We start from the raw sequence: 18688 nt of genomic DNA, 5'->3' as shown, positions 1-18688 counted from the left end.
TCTTTCAAATTATACGGTCTAGATCCAGGTCTTATGTACAGTTTCACAAATAAGTCTTTAATTTAACTTTTGGGAATGGGTGGCAGCCCTGGTAATTTTTATACAGAGCAAAAAGATTACACCACATTTTTCCCCTCATATAGATGGATTTGCTCTGTTCTTTACGGTCTCAGAACCTTAGAGAGAGAACGGCAGGTTTGCCAAACTCCCTCCAGGAATTACCTAATCTTTCTAAAATTGTTTTCCAAAATACGGAAACACACTGCACAAAAACTTTTTTCAGTTGAATTCTAAACTGAAAATGTTCAGATAATGCTTTTGCCTAAAAACAAAACAAAACATGGAAACTGCACAAATTGCAAGACATCACATCACTCCAAAACAAAGGCACTGGAAGAAGAGTTTTTCTTTATATATTCCATAGCTGAAACAATTAAGATTTCATACAAATTTAGGTATTGTTTCAGTCAAATCAAATGGGTATTTTCTGAGAAAAAAAAATTAAAAAAGCAATATTTCTCCCATGTAATCATTTTCTTCCGGTGGTGATCTGCCAAATGGATGATGCTAGGCTATGGGCAAAAAAATCTTAAGGTATCAGAGGGCTCCTACAGCAACAGGACCAAAGGGCTGAAAACAGAAAAAGTCTTATTCTCTGTGTCCAAAAGATACAGGAATGTATGCTTTCTGTAATATCAGTTAAAAAAAAAACAAAAGTTATTGCCTTAAGATTTGCTGAGGAAACACTCTTCCCTTCCTGGCCGTCTTTTTGTGAGCAATGCAAATGCTCCGCAGAGCTCCAGTCAGAGATGCGCAGGGGCAGGTATTTTTAGAACACAAACTCTCATGGATTTTGAAAGGCTCTTTGCATATGGAAAGTAAAGGAAAAAAAAAAAGGAAAAAAATGCAAAGTATTTCAGGAAAAGGATAAAATGATTCATCGACAGTTATAGAACAGAAGGGATGGGCTGGTGCTTTTATCTTCTGTTTATAGAGTTGCTTGCGTGAACCTCAGCCCCTGTGCTGTGGGGACCGTGCGTACCTCCCACCGCCCCCCCGGGCTCCCCAAAAGCCTGACACAGCAGCTGGAGCCCAGTTTGCTCACAGCTGAAAGGGCTAAGTCAACACCAAGCCAACACCAAGCCAACACAGCATTCTGTCAGCGGCCTGGTGGGACGGTACGGCAGCCTCCACGCTAACCTAGTTGCCTTCACAGAGGTTTATCTCTGCGCTCGTCGCCTTGCTTGGCATGTTGGGCACACAGCATGAGATGTATGAAGGAGCAGGGAAGAAAGCTGGTGCTCCACGATGCCTCTGATGTGACAGACGGTGGCAACCACCACTGAAACCCTCTGCAGAGGGCCTTCTGGCTCCCTCCTGAGGCGTGCGATGGCTTCACTGGCAAAAGTGCTCCGGGCACAGCCCCTGCCTATGTATAGTTGGGCATTTCAAGCGACGGGACAATTTCTGTCAGCTGCTTTGGTAGCTTAACCTCACTGGAGCAAAACCAGCACTTGAGGCAAAAATAATCAGACGTTGCCTTGAGTTGATTAAACTCACCCAGTGGAGGCCCAGACCTTGCGCAAGAATCAGATGGGACTTTCTGTGGTTCTTAGCGTTCCCTCCAACACTTGGGACACCTCAGGCCTATCTGCATGTGTCACCCAGACAGCAACAGAAGCATCTGATGATCATTTTATGTTGGCTGGTGAAGTCATACGTCCTTGCACATTTAGGGTTTTCTGTCTCCTTTGATACACCACTAACACGGAATTTCATTATTGCTGGGGGGTGAGAAAAGCCTACATTTATGTAACTTTCCTCTATTTTAAAGTGAGAAGGATAACTGTGATGACCCAGGGGAGAACCAGCTGCTTAGCCTGGCATTAATCCTGGCACAACAGGAAAATGCAATGGGATTCAACTGACTAATAATTAATGAGTATGAATGTAATTAATGCCAGTCAAAATGGTCTTATGGAAAGTGGATCTTGTCAGACCAACATGCTGGCCATTCTTTGATGAGATTACAGGTTTGACTGAAAAAGTTTGGTTAAACAGGTAGAATATACCTAGACCCCTGAAGGATGTTTAACTTACTACCATGTGTTATCTGACTGCAAAAGCAGCAACATACAACATCAGTAGACTGTGACACACATTGATTAAGAAACTGCTGCTGACATCTCAAGTTATTTGTCATTGGGGGAATCATCATGAATAGATGTGTTTCTAGCAGGGCTCTACAGGGACTGATAGCAGCCTCAATAACATTCAACATTGCTAACCAGGATCGGGAAGTTAATTTAAAAACAATCGAAAAAATTCTAGATGATACAAAAATTGATGGAGCAGCAAACAGTGGGAAAACAGGGCAGCCAAAGTAACCTGGATCACTTACTAAATTAATAAAACCAAACACAAAGTAGGTATGGGTAGGAAGAAATGCACACAGAAGGAGAAGCTGCCTTCTGGGAGCTGTTTCAGGGGAACAAAGAGACTATTCCCTGTTCGTCGGGCAGATATGAACATATTGTACTAATTTCCACTGCCCAAATTTTAAAGAAATGAGCAGAGGGGAGAAAAGAGCTACAAAGGATTCAACTCATTTTGGTAGTTTTGGTAGTTTTCCCTTTGTCAAACAATGTTTCCATGTGATGTTCGAATCACTACTAAAGCCATTAAAATTTTATGAGTTATGGTGACTCTAGATTTTGGGAGGAGTATGGGGAAATATTCTAAATTTTGAGTTTTCTCTGTCCTGACAAGTGTTGGTTATGGGATTTGCTCGTACCACCAAGGGACTAATACACAAAAGGAAAAGACAAGACAAATAATTAATAATACTTCACTGGTAGCTCGGGAGAATAATGGAAACTACAGCTCCTTTCCTTTTGCTCTTTTGCTTTTTGCTCAGATTTTGAAACTGCATCTACATATTCGGGCAGTAGTTGGTTTCTGCCTTCTTCCTTTCTGCATAGTTAGCAGGTTTGGAGTATCTGCTCTCTTGCAGACCATGCTATCTGTACCTTCCTGCCATTTAGGGATTAGTTTAATGAGCTTTGCATGGATCCACCCTCAGCACTGCAAAGTTTAGCTAGCGAAGTTGTACCTCCCTAGCATTTACACGTGTTGGAAAAGAAGTGTGTTTTATACGAATTTTCTTTGCTAACTTCCAATTTGCTTTTACTATCACTATTTGAGGTGCATTTTTGCCTGTGCTTAAAGTTTAGAGGATAGGGGTTTAAGATCCTTTGTTCCCATCTGATACCACTCTTGAAGTATCTCAGTGCATTGTAACGGTGAGAAATTCTAAATTAAAAGGGGCATGAAAAGCATTTCACAGCGGGGTTTTCCATTGGATAAGGTTTTTCTGTCCAATTCCCATCCTCCAGTGCTAGGTATCACTGCAACGGAGAAGTTGTTGCCAAGTTTTGTTTTCAGGTTTTATTGGAAGATGAATGGGAGGAGATGTATTTATGCTTCTCACTGAGCTAAGAGCAATTTAAGAGATACTGTTCAAGATAAAAGCTAAATCCATTTCGTTAAAAGTATGGACATAACTTTGGATAGTTTCTTTAAGTAACCAAAATAGGAGCCCCAGAAGGGAATTGGGTTTTATAAACTGCAACATCACTTACAGAACAACACAGGTAATTAGGTATAAAAGCATATGGTTGAAATTACCGTGACAAACCACCTGACGTTTGGAATTTGGGATTACAAATACATCCCATCCTGAACACTGCTCATTAGTCTAGAGCTCACAATTCACATAGACAAGTATCAGCAGATAATTTTTCAGTGGGAACAGCTATGGGAATTTTGGATGGAGACAAATGCCAGAGTTTGATAACTGACTGCAACCTCAAAAACCATCTGGAAATTAAAACAAATTAGTACTCAAACTACTTTTATCACTGACTGAAAATATTATGTGGCAGTGGATTGTTTACCTGGAATGCTCTCCAGTTTTCTGCGAAGCTCCTCATTTTCTTGTTGCAATGAAATTACCTCCTGTTCTAGCTCTTGACACCGAGGGCAGTAGCCTTCTTCCTCTTCCTCCTCTTCCTCCTCCGGAAGCGTAGAAGACGATGGGTGACCATGAGATTCAGAAGTTGCGGGAGATGTCCATCCACCTAAAGTGTGCACTGGAGAGGTTGAAAGTGGATCCACATCTGCCAAATGGCTAAAATCATTTACTGATGAGGTGTTCTGAGAAGGGAAGCTCCCAGAAAGCAAATAGTTCTGAAGGGAATCAGTAAAAACTCTCAGAAAGGCTGAGGTTTGTTGTTTCTTTTGCATATACTGCATCTCTATGTCTAAAATGTCTGACGTCTGACTATGGACCATTTTCCCAAGCTGACATTGCTCTTGTCTTTCACTATAATTTGGGTTTTCCTGCTTTATACAAGAAATCATGGACTGAGAGTGATTGTTGTCCAGTAGTTTTCCACCACAATTTAAAAGACTTAGAACCCGGCTGCATTGTTGGGCAAAGGCATCCAGAATCATTCGACTCTCTGAAACAAAAGAAAAGATGAATCACAGAAACCTAACGCAAAAGGTTATGCCAGGCAGCAGCAGCTAGATGAATGTACACAACCATTTACAGTAGCATGCATTTTATTTCTGAACACATTAAAATTATGGCTTCTGCTTTAATACTTCTGCAACACTGTGATTTAAAACAATCCTGACTTTGCTTCTATTTTGAGAGTGCTCTTGTGCCCTTGCTGTTAATCAGAAATGCATTGTGATGATAGTCACCGCTTAGTGCCATGTTCTTTCAGAGGGATTAAGGCAGGGAAATGGGGAAGAAAATACAAATTCCACTCAATTTGCCACAAGTAAATGTTCAAGGAAGTATTTCTTTTGAAGCACATTTCAAACCGCTGGTGGGCATTGCCTGTGTGTCTTTGCAGGACATTGTGCTACATCTTCTTCCTATGTCCTGTTCCTCTCTGACAAGGCTTCCAAGCTTCACTTTTTCTCCTTTTCATCTTTGCAGCACTTGCTTGACATTGGGCCTGGGCCACTTCCCATGACCCACACCAATGTTATGGGCTTTGTTTCTGTTCCTTTTCCTTTATGTCCCAAGTAAGTCCAGAAACAATTCAGGAGCAATAGGCACAAAAACCTCTTAAAAGCACCGAATGTATAGCATGACGCTCCTCTGGTCTGAGGACCAGTGCTTTTTGTCCTGACTTTCCATGAGCTTGTGTGCAGGCCACCACCATGCTGTGTGGTTGTGGGGCTGGGCAGCAGGTTTTGGAGGCAGCAGCTGGGTGTTGGAGGCAGGATAAGCATGCCATGCCGTACCTGGTCAGACCTACCCTGACTGACAGGAGGTGTCAACAGTCTAAACCTCAATAATAGTAGGATGTTTTACTTCTGCAGTGCCTGCCTATGCACAGTCACGCTGCCATAACAGTGCTTGGACCACACGTAAAATGACCAAGACGCTTGCTTCTGACTTATGGTCTGACCTGTCAGGTTCCCTGATAACAATAATGACTTTAAAAAATACTTATTTATGGCTTACTCATAGCTGAGTTCCTCTAGGTGCCTAACGTTTTGCATGAAATAAATAAATAAATAAAAAGTGGTAGATTTAAGCGCTGCCAAATTTGGAGAGCTCTTCTCAGACAGGCTTGACTTTTAGAAAGTGACAAACGCATTCGCTTTTGAAAAGGCAGCCTGCTACAGATGCACGAAACTAAGCACCCCAAACCTTCATTTAACTTAACCTTATCACTAGAGATGAAAAGTGTAGCCTCATCACACTGATAAAGCGTAAAGAACAGAAACTTTCAGAATTCATTCCATTAGGAGGTGGGACTTCTCACGGTACTTCTCCGTGATCCAGGAGATATGCTTTCTGGTGGAAAACCTACATCATCCCGAGGTTAGTACAGCTGTCCTGAAGAACATTTGAAATGACACTAATTTGAATTTTTACCATTCTCCAGCTGTCTATGAAGAGGGAAAGGGCTGGGGCAGCATACAAATGCTCTACGTCTTGAATGCAGCTGGAGGAGACAACCCGAGGACGTCGTCTTCTGAGGACTCAAAGGTACGAACAGGGACGTGAAGTGGACAAAGGAAGGGAAGGTGCAGTGCTGGGTGATGAGGTGGCCAGGGACAAGCCAAGAGAGCCCATCAGCCTGAGAAAGACCGGGGGGCCCTGAGACCATTTAAAGCAGCCCTGCAATCTCCCCCTGTGCCAACGAGTCACACCGCACCCTCGTTTCCTACACGGACTCCACTCGCCAAGCAGGACAGATCCCTCTGACACATCTCTCTGTGATCAAAAACACTGACTAACCTGATCCATCTGCACTGCAAAAGCAGAGTGGGTGCCAGCACCGGGCAGTGACCGCCTGGCTCCTGCAGCAGCAGGGGCTTGGTAGCCTCCATACCCATCGTCACTTCTTCCCTTATACTGAATTAACCCAAGGACGGCTGTCTTTAACCCTCACAATTCAAGTGCAAAATAATATAAAGCATCACAACAGATGTAACATGTTTTAAAAGCATGGAGCCCCGGCATCATTGCATCGTTCCAGCTGGGAGCTACCGACAAAACAAAAGGAGACCAAGAAACCAAACTACCACTGACACCCTCAAGTTGTGCTTTTTGTGTCTTATGTCTTTACTTCACACATTTTCCCTTTAAAAATATGAGAGGATGATATCGATTGGAACTTTGCAATCCTACTACAGAGCAGTTTTTCATTCATTTTAATCCTATAATCCGATTCCAAACCTGAAGTCATATTTACTGTTTGTATTTTAATCATTATGGTCCCTGTTGAGAAAACAGTTACTCATTTTTTTTGCATCTCCTTGTTGCAAGGGGACAAAATATGAATGAAACAACTGAAAAGGCATTAGATTAGTTTAAGAGATGTTATGCTAATATTATGGTTTCTGCTAAAATACGGCAAAAAGTAACTTGACATTTCAAATACCAGTTTTGAAGAATGCTCTAATACACACTACCATCAGTAAAGATAAAATTAATGATTAGTTTTGTTGTAAAATTCAATGCATTACGCACATTCACTGTGATAATGGCTTAAAATGCAACTGAGATTTTATACCGAAATGACAGCATTGATTTAATCTTCAGTTCAGTATCAGATCTACTACAAAGACACAATAACGGCAATTACTATTTTTTTTCTTAACTTCAACCCATACTCAAAGATATAAAAAGGAGAGCCGTGACTAGGCAGGGTTATTCTGCAATGCTAGCACAAGGATTCGGAGATGCTTTCTGTGGGTACCACTGGGCAGCAACAGGGAGGGATGCTCTCGGCACACGTTCTGGACACATCTGGCTCCGTGCTGAAGCGTGTACCACTGCGAAGTGACCGGTACACCAGTAACAGCACACGTACCCACGGTCTGAACAACCCTGAATGAGAATGATAGCTACGGTTATTTCTTGTGATGGAGAAAAAATAAAAACAAATGCTGCCCATTTAGCATTTATCGTAGAGCTCAGTATTTCAGCTTTTACAGAGTGACTGTAATTAGAAATGCAAGCAGTGTGCAATGTCTAATCGCTAAGAAATGACAAAAAATTATTTTTATGTGAACACTACTGAATAATCACTGATCTAGGATTCTTAATTGATTTAACGTAATGTATATATTTTCTAGGAAAGCAAGATTCTGTTGAAATGACTGCACCAGACTGAAATAGTGTAAACCGTTTATTAAATTCTTATTGTGACATTCCTCTTCCTTATTATGATGCTCACCAACCATGTAATTCTAATGTGTCAGCCCCTGCGCAGTCTTTAGCCTTACAGAACTTGTACTGACTTTAACCCCGATTGTGCCTGAAGGTGGACTTGCCAGATTAGGCCCATCAAGTGCCAACACATCATGATTAACTTGCTAAAAGCGTAAGCAGTTCGAACCAGGCAGTTTCTTTTGAGCGTGCCAGCAATCAGATGTCAACACATGGCTAATCAGGTACCAGCTCCCAGATACAGCTTTCATCTTTACCTCTCATTGCTGCTGAAACAGGTGGTTTCTTGGCTATCCAACTGCCAGACTAAAACCAAGGTTTTAATAAGAGCAAACATCTGAAACTCAACCTGATGAATTACACGGATGCATCAGAAAAGCTGTCTGGAAAGGCTGGTGGGTATAAATCAGGTTCTATACCTGAAGATCTTTTCAATACTAAGCCTAGAGAGCTTTGCTAATAAAGCATTGTGCTGGGTCTCAGTGGATCTGGATTCAGGTGTTGGCTTTTCCATAGCTTCCTTTTTGACCTCGGGCAGATGGTACAAAAAGATGTCTTTGTAACTATTGAGGGGGTCTGAATACCATACGTTCTCCCCTTTAAGGATTTTCACTAAGATTTGAAGGTCCAAGTTTCTTAGCAATAACCTCACTCTTCACCTTGCAGTGTTTCAGATTTTTCTCTCTCCATTTGTTGAATTATTGTATTATTATTGCTTTAGATTCCAGGGTAGCATCTTTGTACCCCCAAATGGCTTTGTCCTTGTATACAAACTTTTTCATTACACGCTGAGATACAAACACTGCTGCAAATGCCCAAGTCACAAAATCGAGAGCATCTGACACCATGACTAAGGGATGCTTTTTGTGGGTGTCCTGCATGGAGACACTCCAGCAGATGAAGATTACAAGTGTTTGGCCATTTCAGAACTGATCTATCTACTCCAGATGAGTGTTTCCAATTTCTTGGTTAAGGGCAAGATGATCATCTTCACCTTTCTATTCACATAAAAAAAATTCTCTCTGGACATGATAGAACTTGCTTAATTGGTCTCATTAAACATGCCAAGATCTTAGCACTGGAATGACACCTCTAAGACAGCTCTGCTCATCTTTCTTTGCTTTCAAGTAAGCAAGGCACAGCGTAAGGTCTACATCATGTTTTCCCTAAGGAAAATGAATTGCTTTTGGGGACTGTGATACTGCTTAATGTAAATGCTACCAAAGGCAAAGACATGTTATTCGAATTATTTTCCTGGTACGAAAACAGACTAATAAACAATAAAGGAGAAAATGGGTATCTGCCCATGCCTTGAATGTGCACGTGTGGCTTACTCTGTATAACAGCGGTCACAGTAACCACTGTTCCCTGGAGAAGAGGGAAGGGTTGTGTTTGCGGCACAGCTCCACATTTCTCACCGTGAGATGACATTTCTCAGGCTGAGAGATGGGATCTCAAGCTAGACCCTTCCTGATGATGACGCAGGGTGGAGAATCTCTGCTCTTCACCCTTCCCACAGCCCCTCTCCCTGCCAGTATTCTGGAGTCTGGTGGCCAGGGCAGTTTCTCAGAGGACTGAAGATGATGCCATTAACTCTTGGCATGAGCTCTAGCCATTAGGCAATGCCTCAAAACACTGTAGCATCCCTACTCCTCCCCTTGTGGCTGTTTTAAGTGCCCGCTCTCAAAAGTGAACTTGGTGCTCTGAATCCCCAGGTGCCAGAAACGTCATGCCTAAAGATTAAGAATCAACTGCATCAAGTGTTTAAGTTGCTACTCCGGAGTTAGACATCCCAGGGATGGGGCTTTGCTAGCCAGCTTGCTTGCTGGCACATGTCAAGTACCAGCAAAAAGAGGGGAACCACTGAAACAGGTGTCCCTAGAGAAGTGTGATCTGCAGCCCTCTATCACTTCATTCAAGGAAGCCTCTGTGCTATGTGCTATGGCTGAGCCAAGTGGGAAAACCCTGCAAGCCACCAGTGGCAACTGTCTGCCTTCTGCAGAGCAGCAGCAGGCAGCGCACCACTGGTGGTAATAACCTGTACAAAATTCCACTTCTGCACACTGTAGCAAGTTTTTGGTTTGCATTCTTCAGTTTTGCCTGATTTGCTTGGTAGCCAAGTCTCAGCTGTGAGAAGGGTATGTTGGGACCTACAGGAAAGCCCAGATGTGCAGGTGATGGGGCAGGGACTGCAAAGAACTTCAGCGCACAAACAGCCACGTTCTTTGTCAGCACAGACTGAAATCAGTGACAAACGCTGAAGCCTGCCCTAGCTCCTGGTTAGCACAGTCCACAGAGGTAGGAGAAAGTCCAAACTTCTGCTCATCAAAGCCCAGCTGGCTTTGCTGTGAATATGGCCTCATATATCATCTACCAGACAGCTGAATGTCTTCCATGGCGTAATCTGCTTCTGTGAAGAAATGTAGGTGTCACATTTATCAGCGGTGTTTTGATTGCGGGCCACAAAAATACTGAAATAACAGCATTCGGGCATTTAAAATAAGCAGTAGTTTCAAGAACAAAAAAGGCAAATATGACCTTCTGCTATGGATCCCGGGACCGTGCGTCAAGAGCAGCGAATTTTCAGTCTAATCTATTCAAGTATTAAACTTTTTTGGTAAAGTACTTGAATTATTTGTAACAAGACACAATAAATTCATCCCGTACACGGCTGCTTGTGAGCGAAAACACACATTAAAACATAGCCATATATCCTATTAACTAGCATATCTCCCTGTTTAGTAAAGAAATGTCATCACATTTGTTACAAAGGCAAACAGCAACATACCAAAACAGGCTCCAATTTTTCTAAATAAATAAATCAATGGTGTGTCAAAAATTAACAGATGAGTTAATATACCCGACGTTATCAAAACCAGATGGTGCTTCATAATATTCATCCTGTTCAGTCAAACCCTGAATATATTCTGGACCATCAGTATATAAAATAGGATGCTGCTATTTGTGATGGCAAACAAAAGCAATCATGCCTGCCAAGCACATACTATAACAGGCAGCATTTCAGCTCTGCTAGACAGAAAGTAATTAGAATGCTTTTAATGTCCAAAAGAATGATGCTGATAGGCTGCCACAGATGTGTAGATTTATGAATATTTATATGGTGGTTTATAGCTGACACTTTTATCAGTTGAAGAAGATAAAATATCTGCCTGACTCAAAAGCTTGACAGTCAGGTTAATAAAATCTCATTAAAGAGAATGACCTATGCAATTATATAGGATTTATTGTAATTCATTTTTGATTGTACTCTGCTTAAAGATGCAATTTCCCATTTCCTGATGCCAAATTTAGGTTGCATATCAAGATCTACGTGGTTTTTAACTCCGAGCCATCACCAGAAGAAAGATACGCGCTCGGCATCTCGCTATCTTACACCTTCCAGGAAGAAAAAAAAAAAAAGAAAGAAAAAAGAGAAGAAAAACACCCCAAATCCAACATCTCTATTTCGCTCTCCCGCTCCTCACCAAGCTTCGTGCCCGGGGAAGCAGCCGAGCCGCTTCCTCCCCGCCTGAACCGCCGCCTCTCCGGCTGCCTCCCCTCTCCATCCCCAGCCTCTTCCTCTGCCCACGGGGACCCCAAAGCCTCCTCCTCTCCCCCCGGACCCTCCCCAAAAGCCGCTTTCCTCCCCAAAAAGCCCGGAGCTGCCCCGGCTGCAAGCCCCCCCCCGGGCGGCCGCTCGCCCCGTCGAACCGCGGCCCCGACGGGAGGAGCGCGCCCGGGACGGCCGGACGGAGGGACAGCGGGACGGACAGCCGGACAGCAGGGCGGACAGACGGAGGCAGGGGGGGGTTAACGGGCTGCCTCCCCCCGCTTCAACGCCAACTTTACTCGGGACCTGCCCTTCCGACGTGCGGCCGGAGCCGTGCCGCTTCGAGCCGGGGGTCCCCCGGCGGTGCTGGGGGGGGCTTCCCATCCCTCCTCCCCCTCGGGCGGGCGCCCCCGCGGCCCCCCCAAGCCCCGCCGAGCCCGAGGCGAGGAGTTGCGGGTACCTGCGCTCAGCTCCGCGCCGCCGCCCCCCGCTCCCCCCGCCGCCGGCCCCGCCGCCGCCGCCGCCGCTCCCCCCGGCGGGCAGGGGCCGTAGCGGCCCGCGGAGCCCGGTGCGGGCGTGCGGGGGTGTCCGTGCGCGGCGGCGGGGCGTGCGGGCCCGTTGGGGAAGGGCGGGTAGGGCAGCGGCTCGGCGGCGTGCGGGAAGGGCTGCCCCGCTGCGCGCCCCCGGGGCACCTCCACCATCGCGCCGGCTCTCTCGTAGCGCCTGGCCAGCGCCGCCCGCTTGCCGGGGAAGGTCTTGAGGACGCTGTAGGGACCCCGCTGCTTGTAGATTTTGGGGGTGCTGGGCCCCTCCTCCGCCGCCCGCATCTCCTCCTCCTCCTCCATCCTCCTCCTCCTCCTCCTCCACCTCCTCCTCCTCCTCCTCCTCCCCTGGCCGGGCTGTGGCCGCCGCCGCCGCCGCCGCGGCTCGTCTCTGTGGCACGGCGGGGCCCGGCGCGGCGGGGCGCCGGCCTGATTGACAGGCGGCCGCGCCAATGCCTGGAGGGAGACGGGCGGCGACCGCCGAGTGTTTGGGGCGATCTCTGCTAATGGCAACGGGGCGGGGAGGCGGGACGTGGCGGGGCCGCCCCCGGCCCGCTTCCCCTCACGGAGGGTGCCGGGGGGGGTGGCCCGGCTCGCCGCGTTCCCTCACGGCGCGGCCCGGCCCCGCGGGGGCCGCCCCTAAAACTTTGTGGGGTTCCCCCCCCCGCCTCACGAGTCGGCCCCGAGAGGAGCTGTGACCCGAGGGTCGCGGTCCCCCGCCGGGAGAGCGGCGTGTTGTGTGCGTGTGTGCCCCCCCTGTTATTAGGGGAGAGATAAATAATGCCATAAATAAAAGTATTTGGGAGCGCAGGACCTGTCAGAGTTGATTAGGGCACAGAGGACATTTTCTTTCTCATTATGCAAAAGCGTTTCATGGTGAAATAAAAAGAGGTTTCGCCGTAACTCATGCATGTCAGATTTCCAGGAATCCGGCAGATTAATCACATTTAGCATTATTTGCAATTTCCCCCCCCTCCCCACCGCACACACGCACCCCCCTGCCCGCCTTTGGCCAGCCCCTGAAAATTGGGGACACGCGGGGCGCAGCCACGTCCCTCTCCCCTCCAGCGCCTGCCCAGACCCTTTCAGGGACAGTTAAGAAATAATGAAATGCTGGTGAAAGACAGCGAGAGAATGAGATGCCATCGAGAGACGTTTCTGAGAAATGGTGGAGATCTGGGGGAGATGTGAGACAGCTGAAACTGAATGATATGTTGAAGAAAAATAAACGATAACAAACCGCTCGCTCTTCCCATTCTTTTCTGCGAGGCAATTTTATATTTTGCATTAACATTTCCCTCTTTCTGTCCCACTTCCCTCCTGCTCTTGCTGCTGTAATTTATCAGGATTACAATAAGCCCTCTGGCTTTTGGAAGTAAAATTACAGAACACCTTAGTTATATTTAAGCTGTGGCGGTGGGAAATCATTCCTCTGTCATCACGTGGAGTTTCGGCTACTTATTGTGGTCATCGCTCTCCCATTTCAGCTTTATTTATTTAGTCGGAGTCGGGCTTGCTGGAAATGAAAAGCGACCCTTCGCTACTGATGTAATTAACTCCTGCAGTCTTTGGCCCCTCTCCGGCAGAAAAGTAAAGCTAACTTCCACAAGCTGGGTTTTATTTCACGCGGGGCATACGGAGAGCAGGGCTGCTTCTGCTTCTGATTTTTGTGACAAGTAGGATAGATCGATTCTTTGTAGCAGCCAAAAGCCTCTAAATAAAGGCTAGTGTAATAGAAATCACTATTTTGCTTAAGCAAAATCAATCATAAATCTTTGTTTTCCAACTGACTCTTTGATTGCCTGTGCTTTAAAAAAAATATTGTACTGTAATGCAAAAGAGAGAATGGAAATAACTGGGAGAGAAACGTTGCTCCCACTTCAAAATGACGTGTTTAGATGATGAGCTTCAACAATTTAGTGTTGGAAAGCCGTTGAAGAATGGACACGGAGGCCATCGTTTGCTCAACAGCTGGCCCCGTCCGTGTCCTCCACCTCCTGTCTTTGTCTCATCTGCCACAGCTACAACCCACAGCTATCTGAGGCCAGTAGGGCAATAAAATCGTATAAAGTTAGTATTAGGCTCTTAATAGTTAGATTCAGATAAATTCAAATAAACATTCCCAAATTAACTGCTCGACTGCACTGAGTTGAAGGAAACAACCCTTGCTTGCCTCAAGCCTCCCTATGGGTCCCTGCAACTCAGCTGGCTCCAGGCCAAAGCTGGGTCTGTGTGGACATGAAGGTAGAAGCCGATTTGGGGATAACGAGGTCTGAAGCATCTGAAATGGGCTGGGGACCTCAGTCAGGAGGAAAACGGAGCCCATACTGTATGCACTGAATTTCCTTCTGTAGAGGTTTCTGACAGTGCCCATCGTTGGACTACCAAAATGACCCTTCAGGTGTCTTGGCTTTTCCTCTGCTCTGCTCTCCGTGACTCTTCTGGGGCTGTAGACCTAAAAATGTGTTTCATTCTGTTTTGTTTTCCCTACTTTCCTCCTATGACTCTTTTCCCCCAGTTTGTGGCCCAAAGGCTGTGTGTCATGCCTAACCTGCTTGCCTCCTGCAGCTGAACCCCATGGAGCTTTTGGCTTTGCAGGTTGCCCCTTTTTCAGGGAACACCATTTTCCTTAGAAGCTCCAACCAGGTATGCAGCCACTTTTGCAGGTGGAATAACGTGACTTTGCAGTTGAGGAGCAAGGCCCTAAAGTGGCAAAAAAGCAGGCTGGGTTGAGTGATGGTGTCAAGGTCTGGGGCAATAAATGCTGCTGCACCTGTGCGAGACATTTTGGGGTGGACATCCCTCTTCCATGCACCACCGCAGCTCCCTGTGACACATTTTACAGCACCAGAGGGATCTCGTGGGCAACAGCATGTGGTCATTAAATTACTAACCGTTTAGCTCTGAATTACAATCCTGTTTTGGTTGCACACCAGATTAAACAGTTAGCACGTTGTCCTCAACCTTGATTATCCCCCCCGAAATAGCCTTAGCTGATACCAGCAGCTCATTTCAAGAAAGCCAAACACCTTAATTTCCCTTAGACTGCACAACCACTTGGGATTTGACCCTGAAGCAATGACTGAGTCTTTGCCTACCTGTTTATTGATGCAAGTTTCCCTTGGTTTACTGACACCAAGGGTTTGAGATCTGTAACAGGATTTTTTCAGAGTACTCTGAGTGAGCGGAAAAAGGATGGGGAGGAACTGACCCTCAAGAAAAAGAAAAAAAAAAGCTATTCAAAACAAAGACAAAGGGCACAACGAAAAATAAGAAACCCAGCATTGCTGCAATATATGCTCTCCTGCTCCTAGAAATCACTGCGAGGAGAATATTTGTCAGTATATAGAAAAATACCCAATCTAGACACAGGCTATCAATCACTGAACATGCCTGTGTTGAAGGTACCGTGAGGTACTCAAAGAACAAAAGTGTGATTCATCTCTATCTTCCGAGCAGGGGCTAAATCTCGTGCTACTTATTCATGGAAGCAGAGCTACAGTGCTAACGAAAGCATGCAGGATTTGGCCATGAACTGCCAATATTGCTCTGCACATTTGGAGTACATGATGAGAGCTGAGATTGGCAACTCTCCCCTGTAATCTAAACCACTCTGCAAGCAGGCTAGCCGTAATTTGCTGCCCTAAACATTTAACCCCAGCTAGTTAATTTAAGCTTAGCTCAGTTGCTCATGTTTATGGATAAAGAAACAAAAGGGAGAGCATCAAAAGGAAAAGATGACTGTGGAATTCAATATTTCAGCAGCTGTTGATAGGTAAATGTTATTGAAGTGTGGCATTCAAAACCAAAGGCCTGCATTTATGATAATGAGCCTAACAAGGAAATGAGATTGACACAGCAATTCTCTGTTTTTGTTGTCCCCTGAGGTTAGAGATTATGCAGCGCATGGTTCTGTTTTTAGCCTCTTTGGTGATTCCAACTGTGAGAGACAACGCTGCGCATATTTGTCAAGGTTGCACTTCAATCAGGTGACTCAGGAGCTTTTGGAGGGGGAACATGAATCGCTGGCCTCACTTCAGCCTTAATCCACATCCCATGTCAGAGAGCCGTCGTCTGCCAAGCCATGGGCTTTTAGCCCCTGGTTCTCCTTTGTGCTCACTCAGTTCCTTGCGAAAATGCTTCGAAATAATTGAAATATATCCATCACAGCTACATTGTGTTTTGAGAATTACTGGAATGCTTCTCAATGACATTAATTGGGTTTAAAATATTTTTCTCTTTCTAATTAGTGCAAGATTGATGAGCAGTGGAAAGGGCATTTATACACAGGCAGACACATATTTCCATGCTACATTTGTGTCTTAATAAAATGATAACTAACTGAATTCTTGTGCTGAGTAAACATTGGCAAGACAGAAAATATCCTATAACTGTAGGAGGAGGAAATACCCTATCTTTTAAATGGGACCATATTGTGTAAAAAAAAAAACACAAAAAAAACCAAAAAACTGTTTTCCCCGAGGGCTGTAAAATGGATAAATGAATTATTTAAATGTAGTTATGTAGTTAAAGGACACACAGGAAAAATGGCTTTGATACCCAGTGTAGGAAAAATTATTAATATTTTAAGGAACCAATTGTGGACATATGAAAAGCTCATTTTAATTAAAGGTAGCTTACATAGAGCAGTTTGAAGACAGCAGAAGTTGTATAGGGGACCCGTTGCTTAGTATTTTTTAGATATATGTCATGAATAAGACTGATGACGGAACACATTCATAACTTCATCCTGCCCTGTTGGGTTGGGTTTTGAATAGCACCCCCTCCCTAAGCTCTTGCACAGGCTTAGTGCTGTCATGTTGGCCAGCTTATAACTGCTCGGTCGTGTTTAGACCTCTTCTTGAGGTGCTTCAGGCTTTGAGAGCAGCACCTCTGAAGGTCTGATTGCTGCGGACTGAAGGAGCCGATGCTCCGTAGGGTGAGGATCAAGCTGTTCCACCAAACCAGTGTGACTACCACCAGTGCCCCTATTCCCTGTACCTCCTATACTCTCAGACCTATTATCTGGGATTCAGAAAGGCAGTCCTTGTAGGACGGAAGTCACAGTGACCTAGAACTCAATTAGAGTAGAAAACCTTGCTTTTCCCAAGTAGAGACACTGATGTTTTGTATTGAAGCATTACCCTAGGACCTAGCACCCACACAGTTAGGTGGTTGTTCAGGAGAATTTTGTCAAGCAAGGTGAACATATCAGTCACGGTTAAAACACAGATGGGTTGGACAGGGTAAAACAGCTGGAAGCAGAATCTTCCTTAAATTCACCCAGATGGGCAGTTTGATGGTGGTTCAAACGCAACAGGATATACACGTTCAGTCATGCCGTGTCTACAAAAGCAGAGCTGACTAAGTTTGGTGAACAGCATAGGTCTGGCAGAGCCTGTAGATACTGCTGGTGCTGGAAGCACAGGAGTTGCACCTGGTTCTTTGCTGAAGGTGTGCTTCACCCCAGAACAAATGCCTTTCCCAGCTTTAAATAGGGCCTGTTAGGAATTGAAGGGTGTAAGATCTTCCCTGCATGTGTCTTCATCACTCTTCCATTCTCAAGCAGCCCCTAAAACTGACATTAAATCATGACAACAACTTGTTCTTAAATGCACAGTTCAAACACTTCATGGAGATGAAATAAAGGGCTTCCTCTACATTAATAATCTTGTAGCAGTAATGCTGATAATCCTGTGGGAAACCCCCCAGAAAGCTGTCCTCGGGGGCAAAATCATTACTTACAGTCCCAGTCCAGAAAAGAGAAAAGCAAGGGGCAAAACCTGGAATCCCCTGAGACCACGCTCGTGCTCTGAGTGGTGCAGCACAGAATGACTCCACTGGGAGAGGTGCTAAAATCTTCAGAACACAAACAGAACCAGATGCCATATTAAAAGAAACAAAAAAGAGACAAAAGTACAAAAAGGCAAAATTGTGTGGGAGCAGGGCCAGGAGACCACTGTGGTTTCAAGCAAGAAGAAATTCTGTCACCCTGTAAGTGCTGTGCGCCTGGGAACATGTCCATCACAAGCTGCATCTCCTTAGGGGGAAAAAGAAAAAAGTGAAACCAAGTTTGCTCAGTGGCAAACGTGCAGATGTTTTATTTGCAGAAGCTGAAATTCACGTGCTGCATCACCCACCGCTGCACACAGATGAGTTCCACCCAAAAGACATCCAGAGGTGATCTTGGAACATCACCTCAAATGAATGGCATCCTGTACAAACGTATGCTTTTACTTGTTTAAATGCAAAGAATCCGAAAAAAAATGATGTTATGTCTGTAGTTGTCTCAGAAGATGCTACGGTAATAACCGGAGCGTATATCAGCTTTACTCTCATGATTACTGTATCGTGAGACTCTCTCTACGTCCTGGTCATTATTCAGCACCTTCATTATTATATTCTTGTTTCTTTGCTATGTGACAATGGGTTTAATTCTTCACATGGGAGGGACACACGCCCATCAATGTCAACAGAGCAGTGACAGTTTACTTTAGCCAATGCTCTGTCCCCAGATATCTTCATTTATAGTTCAGGCAATCTTATATCCCTTAGCATCCTTAGAAATATCTGCTGGCTTGGGTGCTGATTTTGCCAGCCTTAGTACAAGAAAAGGAGATGAGAATTTAGGTAATTTACATTATTTTAATCTGGACTAACATTTAAAAATTTACCCAGATCTTTCACTCATCTGGTAGAAGAGTGGCTCTTGAAGGAAGACCTTCATTTTCTTTTAGTGGGATAAAACCCCCTCCTGCTCAGCTCTGTTAATGATGGAGGAAACCATGCTTTCCAAAGAAAGGGCTTTAGCTTACCTAATTGTTGTTTTCA

At 45.1% G+C, this 18688-nt stretch overlaps 1 protein-coding gene across 2 annotated transcripts in view; it reads right to left on the bottom strand.

The window, feature by feature from the left end:
• The window catches only part of BEND4 (BEN domain containing 4), a 31621-nt gene extending 19426 nt beyond the window's left edge, over positions 1-12195 (bottom strand). For both annotated transcript variants that reach the window (XM_083834733.1, XM_083834734.1), the window contains exons 1-2: positions 11776-12195; positions 3957-4523 (exon numbers count right to left, since the gene is read on the bottom strand). In XM_083834733.1, coding sequence (XP_083690859.1) covers positions 3957-4523; positions 11776-12160 — 952 coding nt within the window. In that variant the 5' untranslated portion in view covers positions 12161-12195. The remainder of the gene's footprint in view (positions 1-3956; positions 4524-11775) is intronic.
• Positions 12196-18688: the final 6493 nt, after the last annotated feature.

Source organism: Anser anser, assembly GCF_964211835.1.
Source record: "Anser anser genome assembly, chromosome: 4".
Taxonomy (NCBI): Eukaryota; Metazoa; Chordata; class Aves; order Anseriformes; family Anatidae; genus Anser; species Anser anser.
This window is presented reverse-complemented; position numbering and strand designations above follow the sequence as displayed.